Here is a 19,936-nt window from a genome sequence, read left to right on the forward strand (position 1 = left end):
AGCTGTATTTAAAAAAAGAATAAAAAAAGAGAGAGAGAGAGAGAGAGAGAGAGAGAGAGAGAGAGAGAGAGAGAGAGAGAGAGAGAGCGAGCACTGCTTGATTTTATTGTAAGAGGTAGTTGGCATTTGAGTAGCCACATGGATGGAATGGTTTTGCAAAAAATGTAAAATGGTTCAACAGCAGTGACAGTGAGGCTTCTGTCCATATATGTGTATTTCTAATAAGTCAAGGAACAGATGGACATACCAGCTATGTGTTCAAACAACAAAGAAAATGCTGAACTTAGTAGATAAAGAATACTGAAATAATTCCTATTAACAAAAAACAAACTAAAATTACCAGTTACCAATTGATGACAGTATAGCAAAACAAATGTTACTAATTTGTCCCAATTGAAAGAAACAATTGTAGACTATTGTTCAGTAAATTGAGAATTGCAATATAAACTAATTGGGCATCCAAACATCCAAAGCTTGTAGTGATTGGTTGGAAGGGGTTTCCTCTGCTTTTTTCCAACGGTCATCCTATTCGACTACTATGAGATTCAGGGTCTCTGTAACACGGTTTTTTGGACTTGCTCCTTGTCAAAGGATGTAGCTGAAAGTTGACATATGTATATTTTACAACCACACAAATTTTGTCAGCATTATCAATAACCTAAACCCAATAGTTTTAATTTTTATAGAGTAAAAATGATCTTGCCGACGCCATGGCCAATGATTACGAGCCAAGAGTCGAAAAACATTCATTACGTAAGCAAGGTAAACACACCTTTTGGCGAAATGTTGCCCCTTCCATCCACCAGACAGAAACTCCATTGGCTCTGACACCCAAAGAGTTTATGAATGGCGGAACGATACATAGATGTGGGTGGGGTATCAGTGCTAGCGTAGTAATACTACTGTAGCAGTAGTGCCGCAACAGTATAGCAGTAATATACATGAATTAAACGTTTAGGCCAACTGCTGGGATCCTTGAGGATCATTTAGCACTTCTTACAACTACTCGAGAAATTAGTTTTTATAGCCAGAATTTAAATTTTCTAATCCAACAATGCCCATGGTAGCCTTCAGTGTAATCCTGAATTATAACGAGGCCAAAGTGGGTGGAGCCTCATGAAGTCATCATTCTGACGATAATTATTGGTGAAGGTTTAAAGCCAATATACGGTACCGGCTATTTTTTTTCAGTAAATAGGTAGATAGCCAGTAAATAAAATTACTTGACATTGGATATAGCAGTTATCAAATCAAGCTTGTCTACTATGTTTTTAAAAATTATCAACTATTCCCTACATCTTGTCAATCTGATTGTGACCTATAAAGTAGACTGTAATTTCTTAGAAAACCTATTTTGGGAGTTAGACTAATAATCGAAGTTTTGTTCATGAAACTTACCTGACAGATATATATATAGCTGTATTTTCTGAAGTCCGACAGAATTCAAAAATTCGCGGCACACGCAGTGGGCGGCCAGGTGGTAGTACCCATTCCCGCCGTGGGAGGCGGATATCAGGAACTATTCCCATTTTCTATTCATATTTTTTTCTGTCGCCGGTCGGTAAACAACTGTTTACAGACCTCCGCCTAGGATTTTGAAACTTCATTAGCCGCTTAAGTATCCTAATTATTCTTTCGATTATTGACTTGGATTTGTGGCTAGGCATACGCTATCGTAAATTTTTTCATTGCATTTGATGTCTGAAGCTAGTTAGCCTAGTTTCAGACTTTGTTGTCTGCATGGGGTAAGGTGAAGCTACCGGAACGTTCGGTAGACACTCGCTTAGTATATATGGCGTTTACATGTTTTCTTTGCATAAGTTCAATGTAATTAGTGTAATGTGTGACTGATTACGGAAGAAGTAGGATTCATGTACGCATTTCAGAGCGTGTTAGAATCAGGAGTTTTCCTCCACAGTAAACAGAAGTTAGAAATAATGAACCTTCTAACCTCCTGTAGATTTTATTTTGCCTAACCCTGTGGTAGCTTACGGGCCTGAAGAAGTGTCTGCTAGAGGATTACATCAAGTAATCTTAGACTAAAGTGCTCGCTCTCCAATCAGTGTTGTGAAGTGTAGTGCCCCTTGTGTTGTGGAGGGGGCGTCAGATCGGCCCCATAATGCCTCTAGGCCTGGACCTCTGTCGGACTCCCAGGACTCAGGGAGAGGGCATGTTGAAAGCCGCAAGAGGGTTACGGGGGTCTCCCCACCGATCTGGCGTCCCTTCGGCCAGAACCTGTTGACGCTTCCCAGGCTGCTAAAGATCGTGCACGTGCACGAATCTTGAAGGATTGCTTCTCGTCCTCCGAGGCGTCCTCCCCGCGCAAGGGTTGGAGCTCTCGGAAGGACTCGCGCCCTCTAAGAAGCTTTAGAGAAGAGGACGCTTCACGTCCTCTCTCTCGTTAGGCAGGGAACGTCAGATCGGACCCCATAACGCCTCTAGGCCTAGACCTCTGTCGGACTCCCAGAAACCAGGGAGAGGGCATGTCAAAAGCCGAAGGAGGGTTACGGGTTTTTCATGCTGATCTGGCTTCCTTTCGGCAGGTCCTGTTTTCGCTTCCCAGGCTGCCGAAGATCGAGCACGTGCACGAATCTTGAAGGATTGCTTCTCGTCCTCCGAGGCGTCCTCCCCACACAGGGGTTGGAGCTCTCGGAAGGACTCGCGCCCCCTAAAGAAGCTTTAGAGAAGAGGACGCTTCACGTCCTCTCTCTCGTCACGAGAGGATGAAAGATTACCCTTTTCGAAGAATGCACTGGCTCTTTTCCTAAGGGACATATTAAGGAGGCTCATTCATCTTTCCAGAAGAGTGATTTGAGCCTCCTGCGAGTGAACGCTCATTTATACATCATTTATTCATTATTAAGGAGGCTCATTCATCTTGCCAGAAGAGTGATTTGAGCCTCCTACGAGTGAACGCTCATGAAGTTAGAGCTGTTTCAACCTCGCTAGCATTCCAAAAGAATTGGTAATCAAGGACATTCTAGATTCCATCTTTTGGAGGAGCAACTCAGTATTCGTCTCCTCTCTCATGCGCTCCGTATACGTTATGTAACGTTGGCTTTACTTCGAAAAAGCAAGCTGATAAGTTTGACGTCCGGCAAGCTGCTTTGCACAGTCAAACAACTTATGTCTCTGGTTCGGCATAAGAAGGGCAATTTAGACGTGAGGAAGCCTTTGGAGGTGCTCGACGTCCTACTAAGTAGAGACATTCTCCAGGACGCTCGGCAAGCACCCTTGCGAGGATGTCTTTCGACGCTCGGCGTTCCTTTGCTGAGTGCGTTTCTGGAGATGTTCTTTTGCATTACTAAGACGCAAGTTGTCGCACAGGCGGCCCACTGTCTTTGTAAGAATGTATGAAGGTCTTTAAGGCCCGTCTTGAAGACAAAACCATACGTATTCCTTTAGTGTTCACACACTTCAGGAGCAGCGTGCGGCTCTCCATGGAGACTCGCATGAGGACGTCCCTTGAAAATATTCAACGTCATACGCTAAACGCGGTTCGTCATAACATTGAGATGTTGGCAAGGTCGCTCGCCAGGACGCCTCTTGGCGGGCCTTGCATGCATCAAGACGCTCAACGAGTTCCTCTCTGAAACGTCGTTCAGAAGACTTGGTGTTCTCTGCTCAGACACGCTCGTAGCTAAGCAGGACGCTTTTTGAGGACGCTCAGCAGGACGCTTTCCAGGACGCTAAGCAGGACGCTTTTGAGGACGCTCGGCAGGACGCTTTTGAGGACGCTCAGCAGGACGCTTTTGAGGACGCTCAGCAGGTCGCTTATGAGGACGCTTTTGTGGACATTCGCCAGGACGCTTCGGTGGAAGCTCGGCAGGACGCTTTGCGAGAGAGAAGACTTGTTGAAGGCGTCTTATTTGCTGTTCAGGACGTTTCTTAGGACGCTTGACGCTTTCTAAACGCTCGTCAAGAGGAGGTTTTTTCAGGACTCTCCACAGGACATTTCTTTACAGAAATTTTAAAAAGGATTCGGATTGATTTAGCGGAGAGACCATACCCGAATTTTTTCTTCGATCTCCCTCTTTCTTCTTCATCGATTTCTTTGAGAATCGGGAAGATTATATACTCGGATTCCTGGGTGACTTTCGGTCATGTTAAAGTGTTTTCCCCTATTAGCAAAAGTGCTAATGTTTTGTCAAGTCAGGACGTTTTCTTCCATTGTCAAGATACTAAACGTTTTGTCATTTAAGTGGGGGACCCTCATAAATGGGTTAGTTCTCATTGACATAGATTTTAACGTTTTTATCGTTTAAGCGGATAAACTCATTAACAAATTTCGGAAGAGCTCTCATTCATTTTCAGAGGCTCATCCGGGGAGTAAGAAAAGACTTGTAGACTAGATCCAGGAAGTCTTTTGTCCAATATCATAAGAACATTGAACGGTCCTTTTCGATCCTCAGTTCTCTTGATGATCTCTATTTCGAATATTACTCCCTTTTCTTGGCAAAGAGTCTTGGCAAAGAGTCAAGGAGTTCTTTTAAAAAGTCTCATTCATTAGAACGTGGACAGTCGTTTTTCCTTTCTTTCTCTCTTCCTCGTCGAGGAAAGAGGTAGTAGAGAATTCGATGTTCAAATTACTACAATACTTACGTAGTTTATCTTTGCGTCATTTTGCTAACGCATGGGTCAAGTCATTTACGCATATCGTATTTACCTCTGCGGATAGAAGCCGAAAGAACTGTTGTTCTAATGTATTTATTTGACACTCCTTCAACCTTCCAAGAGTTTTCGGAGTAAGAACAACTCTTCAGGTATTGTTACGACAACACCAACTCAGCTTCTGTATTTAGCGAATTCTGTTTCGTTTAAATAGGCCTGCTTGAGAGTTTCCTTTTGCTCGATAATATCATACCTATTCCTTCGTAAAGGGAGTAGCTGGCAACTCAGGCAGATAGTATTCTGTTCACCATTGAAGCTTTCCTTCAAGGAAGACTTCTCCTTCACTCTCTTTGATAGAGATCGAAGGTGTCGATCTCCAATCCTTATTTTGTTTTCTTGAAGGAAAGAATTTAGGATGGAGATCGTTGGTTCAGAATCCTATAAATATACTACGTATATTAACCTCGCGACATGATTCTAACTAAGCAGTTGAATTGTCCGAGGGGTAGGCGCATATCCTAGTTTTTCTACGGATTGCGACTTAGACGAGAAGTATTCTAATTGAACTGCAACTCGGGGTTGCCTGCAACCTCCCAGGAGTCTGTTTCAATTTTATATACTTATGGTTTTGTCACGACAACACCATTTCAACTTTTATATTTACCGAAATTCGTTTCGCCTAAATATAATTGCTCGAGCATATCTTTTATGCTCGGTGGTTCTAGCCGAACGCATTCCTTTGTGGAATATGGATTACCTGGCAACTCAGGATGACGAGTCAGCGGGAGCTCAGGCTCTGCTACTGCGTATTGAACTGCCTGAAAGCAGCTCAGTATCAGCTGGGCCTCCGAGATGCACGGTTGTTTATGTTTCTCTCTCTCCCCTGCTTTGATTGACTACCGAACCGTATCTCTGCCCAACAATCATGGACTTAGGTCTCTGATTAACGGGGATTCTCGCAATTATGAAGGACCATCTACTGCTGTGACGATAGATTCCATCGCCTTCGATATGGAGAGAATTTTCAACAGAGATATCTCTTAGACTCTCTCATTTTACTGTTTACCGCCCGGTAACAGAAGTCTGTACAAGTCTCCCACTGCATCGCACTGCGATAATGCGAATGATTTTGCAGACATCTGAGTTTGTCTTTAAAATATCTCATATTCGTACCGGTGTACAATTGTTCATTGTTCAACCCGAATTAACAGATATGTCATAAAGACATCGCCTACTCTCCGACCTGACAGCTCTACTTCCAAATGTTCAGCCCATGAGAAGCAGTTCTTCAGGCGGCTTTCCCCTGTGTTTTCATTACTGAAGAACGCCCCGCTTTCATTGCAACTACGACTTATTACCGGACAGCAATGAAATAGCGGTTAGCGTTTTCAGTCATTTGTAAGCACAGGTTCAGAATCTTGAGAATCCTTCTCTCGATTCGTCTGTGAAGACGTAGGTTGCATTCAATATCTACCTTCGTCTTCAACGGTACATAGCGATAAGATCTTCAAGAGTAATGGCAGTCTCTTGGCCAAGGCAAAGCAGTGCTGCCTATTTTCAGTGTTCAATCGGAGGAGGCCGTTTCTGGAGATAGTGAAGGGAAATGACTATTCCTCCAACTCGACCTCTGTGAATTTCTTTATGGTTCTATCTTTCCGTCTGAAGTATGAGATAAGCTAAAGTCCTAACTATTGTAGAATATGCAAATATGTTGTTGACGGCCTCTAGGCTCAGAGATTCGGTTCTGTCAAACAACAAAGCTTCACGATCTTTGAGGTCTGTGGAGATCTTGAAATTCTCAGATCAAAGGTTCGGCATGGAACTTAGACGTAGTCGGAGTTTCTGATGCCAAAAGCATTTCGAACCTATCCTTTCTGCGAACTTAATACACGTGACCAGAAAGGCTAATATTCTAACCGCTCTAGCCACGGCAAAGAGGGTTAGTGAGGTTTTAGCCATCATCAGAGGTTTTGGCTTTAAAGGACATAATGCGGTCTGTCCTCTAAGCCTTCCGTTCTTGATAAGAACGAAAACCTGTCTAACCCCTTGACCCGAAAGGCTTGGAGACCAAGGGTATGGCAAATTATTGGGCAAGGGCATTAGAGAGTCCTGTGCCCTGTAGGGTCTCTCAAGTTTTATCTTGATAAAACTATAGAAAGTCAAGGTCAACGGACAATCTGCGGTGTTCCGTAAAACCAAGAACACCCTGGCATTATAGCCAAGGAGTTCTTTTAAGAGGTCTCATTCATTATGTTGGCATAAAGATTTGAGATTTTTTCTTAATATGAATGCTCAAGAGGTGAGGGCACGGCTCGGAAGCATTTCAACAGAGCATGACACTCAGTAACATCCTGAGTGCCCACGCTTTAGCGAAGCAACTCTGTGTTGCTTCACACTCCCGGCAATCTGCGGTGTTCGTAAAAAGACCAGACTGGTTCATGTCCAAGAACACCTGGCATTATAGCCAAGGAGTTCTTTTTAAGAGGTCTCATTCATTATGTTTGCATAAAGATTTGAGATTTTTTCTTAATATGAATGCTCAAGAGGTGAGGGCGCGGCCTCGGAAGCATTTCAACAGAGCATGACACTCAGTAACATCCTGAGTGCCACGCTTTAGCGAAGCAAACTCTGTCGCTTCACACTCCCGACGGGATGTGAAGACGGACATTTGAGATCTGTAAGTCGCTAGGACCATACATATCCGTAGATATTGGGGGCAGGAAGCAACACGAATCCTATCCTATAGAAAAGGGATAGGTGTGCTTTTAACTTTGAAGGGTTGGTCGCTTGAGGCGCATTCCTTTTCTTTAGCCTAGAAGTTATGGAACTAACTTTGATAGGTTAGGTCAGGTGGTGGTTTTAGCTTTGGTGCCCTCAGAAGTATGGTCATGTGGTCTAGTCACATTGTGGTCACGCCCCCGTTGACAGATCATCTAGAGCGCACCAGCATTACAGGTCTCTACCTCGCTGGCAACTCTATTAACACAGAAGCAGACTTTGGTGACAGTAATCACGAAGTCGGCTATGCTAACAGGTGAGGAACCAAGATGTATATCATCTACTTAATTTAGTTTCCCAAACAATCCTATTCTGTCTCTTCCCACCATCCGAAGGTGGGATTCAGCTATATATATATCTGTCAGTAAGTTTCATGAACAAAATGTTATTGTTATAATACAATTAAGTTGTTCATACTTACCTGGCAGATATATATAATTAAAGTGCCCACCCACCTCCCCTCAGGAGACAGTGGCACTGATAAAATATGAATAGAAAATGGGAATAGTTCCTGATATCCGCCTCCCACGGCGGGAATGGGTACTACCACCTGGCCGCCCACTGCGTGTGCCGCGAATTTTTGAATTCTGTCGGACTTCAGAAAATACAGCTATATATATATCTGCCAGGTAAGTATGAACAAACTTAATTGTATTATAACAATAACATGTTTTTGTATTTATTAACATATTTTGTTGGTTTGTTCATTATGACAATTATCAGTGGAGAGGTTCCAGAGTTCATAAAGTTGTACTGCTTTGCTTGTATTTAAATTTGTATGTCATTGTTGCCAGAGGTTTAGCCTTCGTTACGTATAGCCAATCATCCATCGATGAAGAGGGAAGAAATGCTGTCATAAGTTACGTAACGAGTGCGTTCGAAACCTTTTCTCTGAGTAAAAAGTCACTTTTACATTATAAGTACCAAATTTATTCAACCTACGTAATGCAGAATACAGTCAAAATTTATTTGTAGATATAATATGTATTCTGAATAAGGGTTATATTTATGAAATGCATAGACAAAAAGTTATTGCGAAAAAACCGTGTTGCAGAGGCCCTGGATCTCATAGTAGGTGGTTTTTATAGTACAGGGTTCTGGGTTGCATCCTGCCTCCTTTGGAGTCCATCACTTTTCCCACTATGTGTGCTGCTTCCAGGAATCCATCACCTTTCTTACTATATGTGTGCCGTTTCTGGGATCACACACTTCTGCTTGAGTCCTGGAGCTAATTCACATCTAGTTTTTCCAGGGTTCCTTTTCAGGGATCTTGGGGTTGTGCCTAGTTTTCCTATTATTGTAGGTGCAATTTCTACTGGGATATTCCATATCCTTTTTATTTCTATTTTCAGGTCTTGATGCTTATCAATCTTTTCTCTGTTTCTCTTCTATTCTGGTGTCCCATGGTATTGTGACATCAATGAATGATACTTTCTTCTTGAATTGGTCTCTTGGCGCTTATCACCCTATTTGTTCTGATACCATAGTCCCAAGAATCTTTGCTTGATCGTTTTCTATCAGTCCTTCAGCTTGGTGTTCATACCACTTATTGCTGCAAGGTAGCTGGTATTTCTTGCATAGGCTCCAGTGGAGAGCTTACACTACTGAATTGTGCCTCTTTTTGTACTCGTTTGCTTGCTATGTGGTTTATGGTCTCGGTTTTCATATTACACTTCCTGCATATGGGTGAGATGTTATTCCCATCTATAATTTTTTGGACATAGCTGGTTCTTAGGGCCTGGTCTTGTGCTGCAGTTAGCATTCCGCCATTGCCATGTTTCATTGATGGCCAGTTCTTTAATCTGTCTTAAGTACTGTCCGTGTATTGGTTTGTTGTGCCATTCCTCTGTTCTGTTTGTCATTCTCATGTCTATATATTTCTGCATCTTCACTGTTTTTCAGATTTTGCCTCAGTGCTCTGCATTCGATGTTGACGCAGTCCTCTATGCTTAGTAGCCCTCTCCCTCCTTCCTTTCATGTTATGTATAGTGTGTCTGTATTTGCTCTTGGGTGTAATGCTTTGTGTATTGTCCTGTTTCCTAGTTTTCTGGTCTATGCTGCGGAGTTCAGCCTTCGTCCACTCTACTACTCCTGCACTGTATCTGATTACTGGTACTGCCCATGTGTTTATGGCTTTCATCATATTTCCTGTGTTGCGTTTTGACTTTAGTGTCTCCGTAAGTCTCTGCATATATTCTTTCCTGATGGTGTCCTTTATCTCTTGGTGTTTTATATCCTTTCCTTCTATTATTCCCAGGTATTTGTATCCTGTCTCATGTATGTTTGATGCTATTCCCATCTGGTAGCTTATCCCTTCAGTCCTTTTTACTTTGCCTTATTGTATGTTGACCAAGGTACATTTTTCTATTCCAAACTCCATCCTGATGTCCCCAGATACAATTCTTACAGTCTGGATTACAGTATCTGTTTCCTTGGTGCTCTTACCATACAGTTGATGTTGTCCATGAACATCAGATGGTTAATTCTTGAGTTGGTACCCAGCATCCATCTTCTGTAGTTCATTTGTCATGAGAATCATGGCTACTACGAAGAGTAGTGGGGACAGTTGAGTCTCCTTGAAACATCCCTCACCTGATGTTAGCCTCTCCTAGTCTTATCCTAGAGCTTGTAAGTAGTACTACTGTATTCCAGTTGCGCATTGTATTTTTGAGGAAGCTGATGGTGTTTTCCTCTGCCCCATATATTTTAAAGTATTCTGTTAGCCATGTGTGTGGTATCATGTTGAAGCCTTTCTTGTAGTCAATCCATGCCATGCTTAGGTTGGTTTTCTTTCTCTTACTCTTCATTACCATTTTTGTCTATTGGGAGCTGGTCTTTTGTGCCACTACACTTCCTCCTTCAGCGTTTCTGGTGGCGTGGGATGGTGTTTGTATCCGCCATGTACATAGTTGTTAAGGATGTTTTCCCTTTGGTCATCCATTTGGGAGCATGGTGGTTTGTGATACAATGCTGGAGTTGTTTTGCTATACAGTGTAGGGCCTTGAAGTTTTTGAGCCAGTATCCATGCACTTCATTGGGACCTGGGGCTTTCCAGTCTGGCATTTTCTTTAGTTGGTGTCTGATTGTTTCTGTCGTGATCTCAGTGAATATGTTTTATTCTCCCCATTTCTTCTGCTTTAACTTCTTGTAGCCATGTTGCATGTTTGTTATTGTTGTTGTTATTTTCTATTTATATATATATTTTTTTTTTTCACAATCACAATCATCCTATTCACCTGGGTGGTGTCCACATTGTGGGGTTCTGGGATGCATCCTATCTGCTTAATATCCATCACTTTTCTTACCATGTGCGCTGTTTCTAGTAGCACACACTTCTGCATGAGTTCTGGAGCTATTTCAGCTTTAGTTTTCCCTGGTTCCTTTTCAGAGATCTTGGGATCGTGTCTAGTATTCATACTATGATTATGGGTGCAATCTCCACTGACATATCCCATATCCTTATTTTTATTTTCAGGTCTTGTTACTTTTAAATTTTTTTCTCTTTCTTTCTGATATACTCTGGAGTCCCATGGTATTGTCACATCAATATGCGATACTTTCCTGTTGATTTTGTCAATCAACATCACGTCTGATCTGTTGGCATGCATCACCCTATCTGTTCTGATACCATAGTCCCAGAGGGTCTTTGCCTGATTGTGTTCTATCACTCCTTCAGGTTGGAAGTTCAGAGGCTTTCTGTATGACAGTGTTGTGGGGGGTTTGATTGTGATGGTGATTATTGCAAGTCAAGCAGACTTTGATTACAGAAGCTGAATACTGGACTAAAAGCCAAAGAGCCCCAAGAAAAATGAAGGTGAGAAATAAAGAAAAAACAGATGAATAACAAAGTATATTAAGATGAATTATGTTAACTATGAAGTGAGACTCGAGTTTGAGCTTCTGAAGTTCCTGTGATTCAGCAACAGGATTTGGATGATCATTACATAGTTTGGTCACAAGTGGAATAAAATCTCCCAGAAAAATGTCTGATATTGAACCTCAAGGAATAAAAGAATCAATCGCTTATCTTTGCTGTGTGGTGGAAGACCTGAGTTCATAGGAGGTTCTGAATAATAAAATATCTTGAACAGCATGCACAAGAGCTAATTGAACTACGTTGCCTGAGAATATCTCGGCATCATGGATAAGAAATTTGATAAAACTCAGGGATTGTCCAACAATTTGATGTGAGTCAGTTGCTTACAACCAAATAGGGGAACAGTATTCAAGACATAGAAGAATAAAAGAATTAAAATATTTGCTAAAGGTAGACAGCTCTCTAGAAATTTATTAACACTTTCTTTGTATACTACGTTTTTGGGAAGTTGAAGTAAATATATGCTTGATGTGTTTCTCGAAATTAAATTTGCATTCAGGAGAGGTTCCAAGAATTTTGAATATGTTGCACTTAGTGGAAAGATCTGGAGAGAGTTTTTTTCAGTGTGAGAGACCTATTAACAATCATCCCCTTGAGTTTTATTGTGGTTTATCTTCATCCACTTCAGTGTCACCATACACTGATTTTAACTAGATTTCCAATACTGAAAAAAGGAACAATTTCTCTCTCTCTCTCTCTCTCTCTCTCTCTCTCTCTCTCTCTCTCTCTCTCTCTCTCTCTCTCTCTCTCTCTCTCTCTCTCTCTCTCTCTGAGTTGGGCAAATTCTGACTGAGTTGGACCATAAAAAATGGCCAACGCTAATATTTGTTTTTAATAAATGCCCTCTGGATACAGGTGCCAGGTCTGTGCTTTTTCACAAATGATGGGCCTACATTATATATACGGTAAAGACCCGGACCTTGATCGTATTAGAACTTTAAATAATTGGATTTCGACGGAAAATTTTGAGTAAATGTTGCGTCTGAGCTCTAACAAAAATCTAGAAACCAACCCAAGGAATCAGATTTTTGTAAACAAAAGTGGTTCGGTCAGTTGCCGTTAATAAGCATTGTTCCCATGCTCATTTGGTGAGGAAAACTGTAGGAACCACAGTTGAACTTAAGATTATTGAAAATTATAATGTAAGAGGCATTCTGTGACAACCCTAAAATCCTGTGAGATTTTTAATGATAGGCTAACCCTTGAAGTGGACTAACTATCCACACTAAACAGAACATTTGTAACCTAATAATGGTAAAAACCGTAGGTTATTAAAGTGAATCACTAGTGATACAACTATTGATACTGTAAACAAAACTAATTACAGTAATTACCTGGATAATTACCATAATTAGACGTTAGGATGAGTGAGTTCTCACTTTTTTGCAGGAGTAGGATCTCTATCCGTAATTCTAAAAACTGAAAAGGTCTATTAGCCTAAATGTAATTATTTTCTGGAGAAAATTATAATTTGCAAAATGTTAACATATTTTACAGAATATAAGCATTGTCATCATATGCCATTTGCATTCGATATTGTTTAAATTCTCAAAATCTCGGCTGATTGAGCTATCATATCTTCATTGCCATTACACTTGGCTGGTAGAAGATATGTAATTTAGATTCTTTCTTGTAAATTAACAAAGTTGGGTTTAAAAGTGGCACAATACTTGATTGTATGAGCGTTAAGTGTGATTTTGCTAGTTTTGAACATCAGTTTCGCCTGTCATGGTAGCACACAGGTAAAAGGAAAGAAAGTTAAGGGGAAAAATATTTAGCTAGTAGTGGTAAAAAGGATATGTACAGAAAACTACAAAATTCCTGTAGAATTTCCCGTATCTCTATCCATGAGAAACAAAATGTCATTGATTTTGAGAAGAAAGCTTTTGGGAATATAAAGTGATGCCAAACAATAGATTCAGAGCTCAAGAAGGAGACAGTACGAAAGTAATTATGTAAAACAAAAAAAACTAACTACCATGTATATTTTGGTTTAATAACCCAATACTGAAAATGAAAGCAGCTGGCAAGTAAACATATAATCCATGACAGCATGGATTACCTGTAACCTTTATAAGTAGATCAAGAAAAAACAAACATTTAATTTTCACTTAAAACCGAAGCTGAAAGGTAATCTGTTAATCTACTGGCAGTTTAAGATAGTGAAAAAATTATGCAGCATAAAAATCTGTTAATGACAGTGAAAAAATTATGCAGTATAAAAGACTTATGACACTTGTCAATGTACTCAAAAAGGTTATGAAAAGGTATAATTCATAGTTTGAACTACTTTTAAAGAGCTATGTTGAATTACGTTGCAAGTTTGTTGTGTTACAAGATACTAGCTCTAAAATTACAAACTATTAGGTCATAAAAAGAATAGCAACTAAGAACAAAAACATGTGTTGTAAAAATGCCAGAAAGTAAAGTACATTGCTGGCAACAGTCTCCTCCCAAAATATCCAACCTGCTGTCATACCACCATCCCCAGGGACTACAGCAGACCTTGCCCAACACCTGCAACAATATAGTTTTGACCACTATTTTAACACCCTTTTTTTTTTCTCTTCATTAGATATGAAATTAACACTGTTACCCCATGGGGCCTTGATTATGTTACCCAAACGATCTAAGGCTATTTCTTAGTGACTAGGTCACAAAAAAATTACTTTAATCTTAACTTAGATGACTCTATATGGAAATTTCTGGCAAGATAATTTAAAACAATTTTGATCGGTTATTAATTTTGGATATCCAAACCGTATGGTATCTTTTAACAAAAGTTGCATCATGAGACCCGTGAATTCCAATTGCATGTTTTTGAGGAAACTTTAAAACCATAAGTGTCATTGTCATTTAACAGTTTTGCGTCTGTACTGAGTTGAAGTAAAAATCAGAATTATGTAAGAAATTACTTTAAAAGATTGTCATATTTGAAAGTAGAAAGCAATTTTGGTGGGTAAGACCAAATTCTGTAGGATGTAACTTATTTGAAAATATTGTGTTCAGGCGTAGTGTCCATTGAAACAGTAGAAATATTTTCTGATATAGTGAAGGGGATTCACTGGATTTTATTATTATTATACATGTATTATTGCCTCTGCTAAGTGTATATAATCATATGGACTAGCGTGGAAGATCATCGCTTTGTAACTTAAAAACAACATGCCTCCATATCATCAAAATATGGGATAAATGAGATTATTGCTATTTTATATGGGAGTCATTGAGGACACCTCTATCTCTCTCTCTCATTTGTGACAATCAGGTAATATAACAGTTATGATTTTATTGAAGATTTTGATTAAATAAACATTCTCTCCTTACTATTGGATTTAGTATTACATATATACACATGCTACTGTGTTGTATGTTACAAGTTATGTTTTTCTTGCATGTTCCAGGTAATGAAGACATAGACAAGGAAAGTAGAATACCTATCATTACAATTGGCCCAGAGGTCACTACAGCTACAGTGGTGGAATCATCAGTACCTGTAGAAGAGACAGAAAAAGCTCCTGCTGCACCACCCAAACCAGAACCCTCATCTACTGTTGCCAATACCACCACCACCACCACTACCACCACCACTATATCTTCTCCTTGCACCTCAGCATTCTCATCATCATCTTCCAAAACTACCACCACCATCTCCACCTCCTCTTTGTCCTCTTCTTCCTCCTCTTCCTCCCCAAGGGAACCCATGCCTGTCAACTCTTCCAACGATAATCAGGTAGCTGTGACTCAACCAACTCCATTGGAAACCAAAAAATTAGGATCCATCTTCAATCAGAACAGCAGCAAGACCTCTCCTCCACCTTCAACAAATAACAGCAAAAATAATGTTAAGGTATGTTGTCACTGGTTGTCAGCTTGATTATACTAATACTGCTACTACTATGGGGTGGGTGAAAATTCATGCAAGCTGTCAGGGAAGTAAGTGTGTATTGCAACAAGATTGGAGACAGGTTTTTCTCTCAAATATTATAGGCAGTTCAGACAGTTGATCTGTTGATGTCAGTCCTAAGAATGAAAAACTTCCTCCAACACCTCAACTTGCTGTTAATGGGAGTACTATTAGGGATTAGTGTTTTGAAAAGTCTACACATTTGAAGGGATAAACTTTTAGCCTAGTTTATATATGAACTTTAATCCTTGTTTCATATTAAAGAGGTGCATTTTATTTGAATAAAGATTTCCAACAGTCTTACTGAGTAGTAACATCAAAGATATGCTTTATTTGTTTTGCATGTGGCCAGTCTTGTTTTTTGTACTGGACAAGGTACTACTAGCTTGTCGTGCATCTCATTCTAGACAAGATGTTATCTTCTCTTAGAAGACTGGAAATATGTTACCAAGGACCAAAGAAAATTGCAAACATTCTGAGAATGTAAGCTTATACTTTATGATATATTCTAGGATACAAGATGTACTTTTATTAATAAAGATTGTTGTGGAAAAACCCCTTACACCATGTATGGCCAAGGCTAGTGCTAAGTTTAGTTCACTGGCTACTCACAACTGGTGATTTCAGAGTTGCTGTGCTGTTAAGTTTAGTATGAAAACAATCCACACAAAGCTGGCTCCCAGATTATGTTAGACTTAAAGAAACTAAATGGAAGAAGTGCCATCAGTGCACCTCATGTGGAGCCCTGTAGGCATTATTAAGGTTGTAGCTAGGGTGCCTTTGGCCTCCAGCTGCAACCCCTTTCGTTGGTTTTTACTGTACCAACTTTCATATTCTCTTTCTTCCATTTTACTTTCCACCCTTTCCTAACTGTTGATTCATAGCACAACTTCGTTTTTCCTCCTGTTACACCTTTCAAATCTTGTATGTACTGTCAACCTCCGTTACAGCTCTGAATGACCTCATAGGTCCCAGTTCTTGGCCTTTGGCCTCAATTCTATATTCAATTCAATTCAATTCAGTGGAAGAACACTCATGAAGTAACAAAGGTTCAATGTATATGTGTGGTCTTTGTTGAAGTTGTATGACTGGCTCACGAACACTGGAGAATCTTCCTCGGTTCAGATTTTAATTTCTCTCCATACTTTTTCTTCCTTGCTCATCAGATCTTTATCTTTTTTCAGATTTTCTTAGGTTTTCTCAGCTTTGTGTTCAACCACTGTAATATATAATGAAGGTGTTTATGTTTTGGACAGAGGGTGACAAACAAATAGATCTTTTAAAAAGGCCAAAGGGAATTTTGGCTTTGCTACATAATGGGATAGTTTTCAAAACTTGGAATGTGGGAAAAAAAAATTAATGACAAGTTCATTCTTAATCCTAAAGAAGTTGTAGAAAAATTTGGAGAATAATATTCTAAAAAAAAAAAAAAATATCAAGCAGAACAAACTTTTCTCCCTATTTCAAAATTTTTGCAATGCCAAGATTTTTCATGATTTTTGTGAGAGTAATCTAGAACCCTGTGATATTAAATTTATCAAAGGAGAATTGAAGGATGCTGTGCAGAAATTTGAACTATCTGCCTTTGTGAAGATACTATTTGCTATGAAATAGTAAAGCATCTTGCAGATTATTTTAAGGAATTCCTATGCAATATTAAGAAAAATTTGGAAAAGTGGTTGCTACCAAAGTGCTTGAGAATTGGCCTGGTCATCACAGTCTCATTTATATACAGCTAGAGTAATAGCTCTCACTCATTGAGTCTGTATGCTTTTGAAAAAATTACCATCCCTTGGAAGCTTAAATTCTATGCTAAAATTACCAGTTTAGTCTCAAGAAAAATATATGCACTGTAGACATCTTGCTTAAGCCATCAAATGAAATTCAGCAAGAACATATTAAGCAGTATCAAAAGATAGGCATATTTTGATCTAGATATATCATTTGACAGTTTGGTATTTTAAAGCAGTTGACATGGTAATGAATGGAAACATGAATATATTTTGATTTTTACTAGTTCGTTAATAACATTTCTTAATGCACTGAATTAGATTAGTCCATTCATTGCACACCCCTTGTAATGTGGGTTTCCGTTAAGTGATTACCTGGTAAGTTTATTATAGAAATGATATTCCCCTCTGATTTTTGGGATCTTTGCAGCAATAAAATTAGAATGATGTGACACTGATGGCTTTTGTTGCTTGCTAGCTCCCATTGCAATGGGCTGGGCCTGTCACCCCCTGGTTTGCAACAGTCACTTGTTCGTGAACGTTTGAAATTAGGATGCTGTGCGAGCATAATCATTAACTAAGTATTTACTTTGTAAGTGTACATAAAAAACCTCACTTTATTATAGAAATATCATGTTCCATATTCCATCATTGAGGAACAGACTTGTCCACAAACCAGGATTTATCAGACCTAATTAAATAGTTTGGTACTTTCAAACTAAAGGGGATTCCTTAGTATGATGGAAGTTAGATATTGCCCGTAAATGGTTTGGGTTGGAAACAAGAAGCTTTTTCCTTACTATCATCTCTTTGTATAGGGTGTTGAAGTCTAAGGGAGTCTGGAAGTACTGTGTATATGGAGTACCCTCCACTAGTTTTTTAATTGTTGGGTAATGTATTTTTAATACAGGCAGTCCCTGGTTATTGGTGGGGGGAGGGGGGGGTCTGTTAATTGATGATAAAATTGGTGATTTTCGACGCTTAGCACCAATAGTAACTGGATTTTGGCACCGATAACTGGTTGATGGAGGCTCTGCTAGATGTGTATCAGTGCAGATAAGTGGAAATGGGGGCGTTTCAGCACTGGGAATCCCCAGAAAACCGGATGGCCAACAGCCTACACTGCCAATAATCGGGAACTGCCTTTAATTCGTTTGGTGGTATTGATGACTGTTTTTATTATTGTTGTATATTGTTTGGTACTGCGCCCTGTGCATGGGCATCTAGTATCCCTTTGGCTAGCTATAGGGATTGATCCATAACAACAAAGGCACCCACTAAAGTAGTAGGCACATCAAGGCCGTACAGCCTCGCCTTTACACAATAGGATTAGTGCCAGCCAAAGGCAGTATTTAACCGTGCTGCTCCCTTATAAGTTAAGAATACAACAAACATTGTATTAATGTTAGCAAATTTTTTCTGTTCACAAAGTAATTACAAATAATAATGTTTTGGGAGTAGATATGTCCATGTTTCCCACCTCCTATCAGTGTGGGAATCATCTATGTATGTAATTACTGGCAGCCCCCGGTTACTTACAAGGGATCCATTCCTGAGTGCTTGACAGTAACCGAAAAATGTCGCTAACCGAAATGCAAATGTCTGTGGGTGCCACAATCCATCTTACGGTGCCCTAGACTGGTTAACGATGCCTTAGATAATGTCAGTGCCAGATATTTTGCCCTAATATGTAATAACTCTAACAAAAAAGGGGAATTTCATTTGCCTAATTATTTACTATGGTCTGCATGAGAGAGAGAGAGAGAGAGAGAGAGAGAGAGAGAGAGAGAGAGAGAGAGAGAGAGAGAGAGAGAGAGAGAGTGTGTCACATAAACAGCTGAATGGAAATGGTTTGTTTTTCTACAACCAAACCGAATCTGATAACAGCAATGTTTTGCTTGCATTTCAGCCATCGTACGATAATAAATAATTACCATAGTTTGGTTGTAAATGACGTTAAGTAGAGTAGGACTGATATATTTTTACATTATACATTTATTTACTATGGAGAAAATATCGGCACGGAAATATATTACGTACTGCTAAATTTAAACTGCATTTGCACCTGAAGCTGAGAAAACAATGTTCATATATTGCTAATGACTATAAATTATCGTACATCAGTAACATGGATGAAACTCAACTGCAAATAATGGTGGAGAAAAAGTATATAAATAAAAAACATACTGGTCATGAAAGAACAGATTTTACTGTTGTTTTCATGCCAATAAAAGATAAATGTGTAGAACTCATATTATGAAGAAATAGGGTAAAAATAGCATGAGAAATCTGCAAAAAAAAAAAAAAAATCTGCTTCACAAGAAGACATATTTAAGTCATATTTCAACTTGAGGACACTTCATATAACAAAATTTAACCTTGCCCCGTATAAATAGTTTCTAGAGATTAATTTACCCATAGGGGATTAGTACTGTCAGTGCACCTCATTCATTGCAATGTAGGCATTACTTAAGGTTATTGCAGGGTCCCTTCGGTCCCTAGCTGCAACCACTTTCATTCCTTTTACTGTACCTCCATTCATATTCTCTTTCTTCCACCTTACTGTCCACCCTCTCCTAACAGTTGTTTCATAGGGCAACTGCTTTGAGGTTTTCCTCCTGTAACACCTTTCAAACCTCTTACTGTCAATTTCTGTTTCAGTGATGATTGGCCTTAGTTGCTCCAGTGCTTGGCTTAATTCCAAAAATCTATATAAATAAAAAAACTCAAATAGAGATTAATTTACATTAAATAGAAGGAAGAGTATCAGTCTGAATAGAGTTAAATCGGACAAAAAAAAAAATGTCGGCTGATTTTTCTAAAGCAAAACAAGATCACAATGGCACCATCTATTAACAATAAAAGTAACTAAACCTAGTTTCACAACAAGACGTATTTTAAGTTAAATTTTGACTTTGAAACACTTCATATAACGAAATAAACCTTGTCCCACAAATAGTTTGTAGAGATAAACTTACTCTTAAATAGAAGCAAGAAAATCCTCAGTTGTTAAGGAAAAGGAAAGTCCCAGTT

The 19,936-nt window shown here is 39.4% G+C and overlaps 1 protein-coding gene across 7 annotated transcripts in view; it reads left to right on the forward strand.

Moving 5' to 3' along the window:
- The window catches only part of LOC135220659 (la-related protein 1B-like), a 255,882-nt gene that overhangs the window by 76,836 nt on the left and 159,110 nt on the right, over positions 1-19,936 (forward strand). For all 7 annotated transcript variants that reach the window (XM_064258015.1, XM_064258011.1, XM_064258013.1 and 4 more), the window contains one exon: positions 14,671-15,116. In XM_064258015.1, the coding sequence (XP_064114085.1) occupies positions 14,671-15,116 (446 nt within the window). The remainder of the gene's footprint in view (positions 1-14,670; positions 15,117-19,936) is intronic.

The sequence above is a fragment of the Macrobrachium nipponense genome, chromosome 2 (assembly GCF_015104395.2).
Source record: "Macrobrachium nipponense isolate FS-2020 chromosome 2, ASM1510439v2, whole genome shotgun sequence".
NCBI classification, from domain to species: domain Eukaryota; kingdom Metazoa; phylum Arthropoda; class Malacostraca; order Decapoda; family Palaemonidae; genus Macrobrachium; species Macrobrachium nipponense.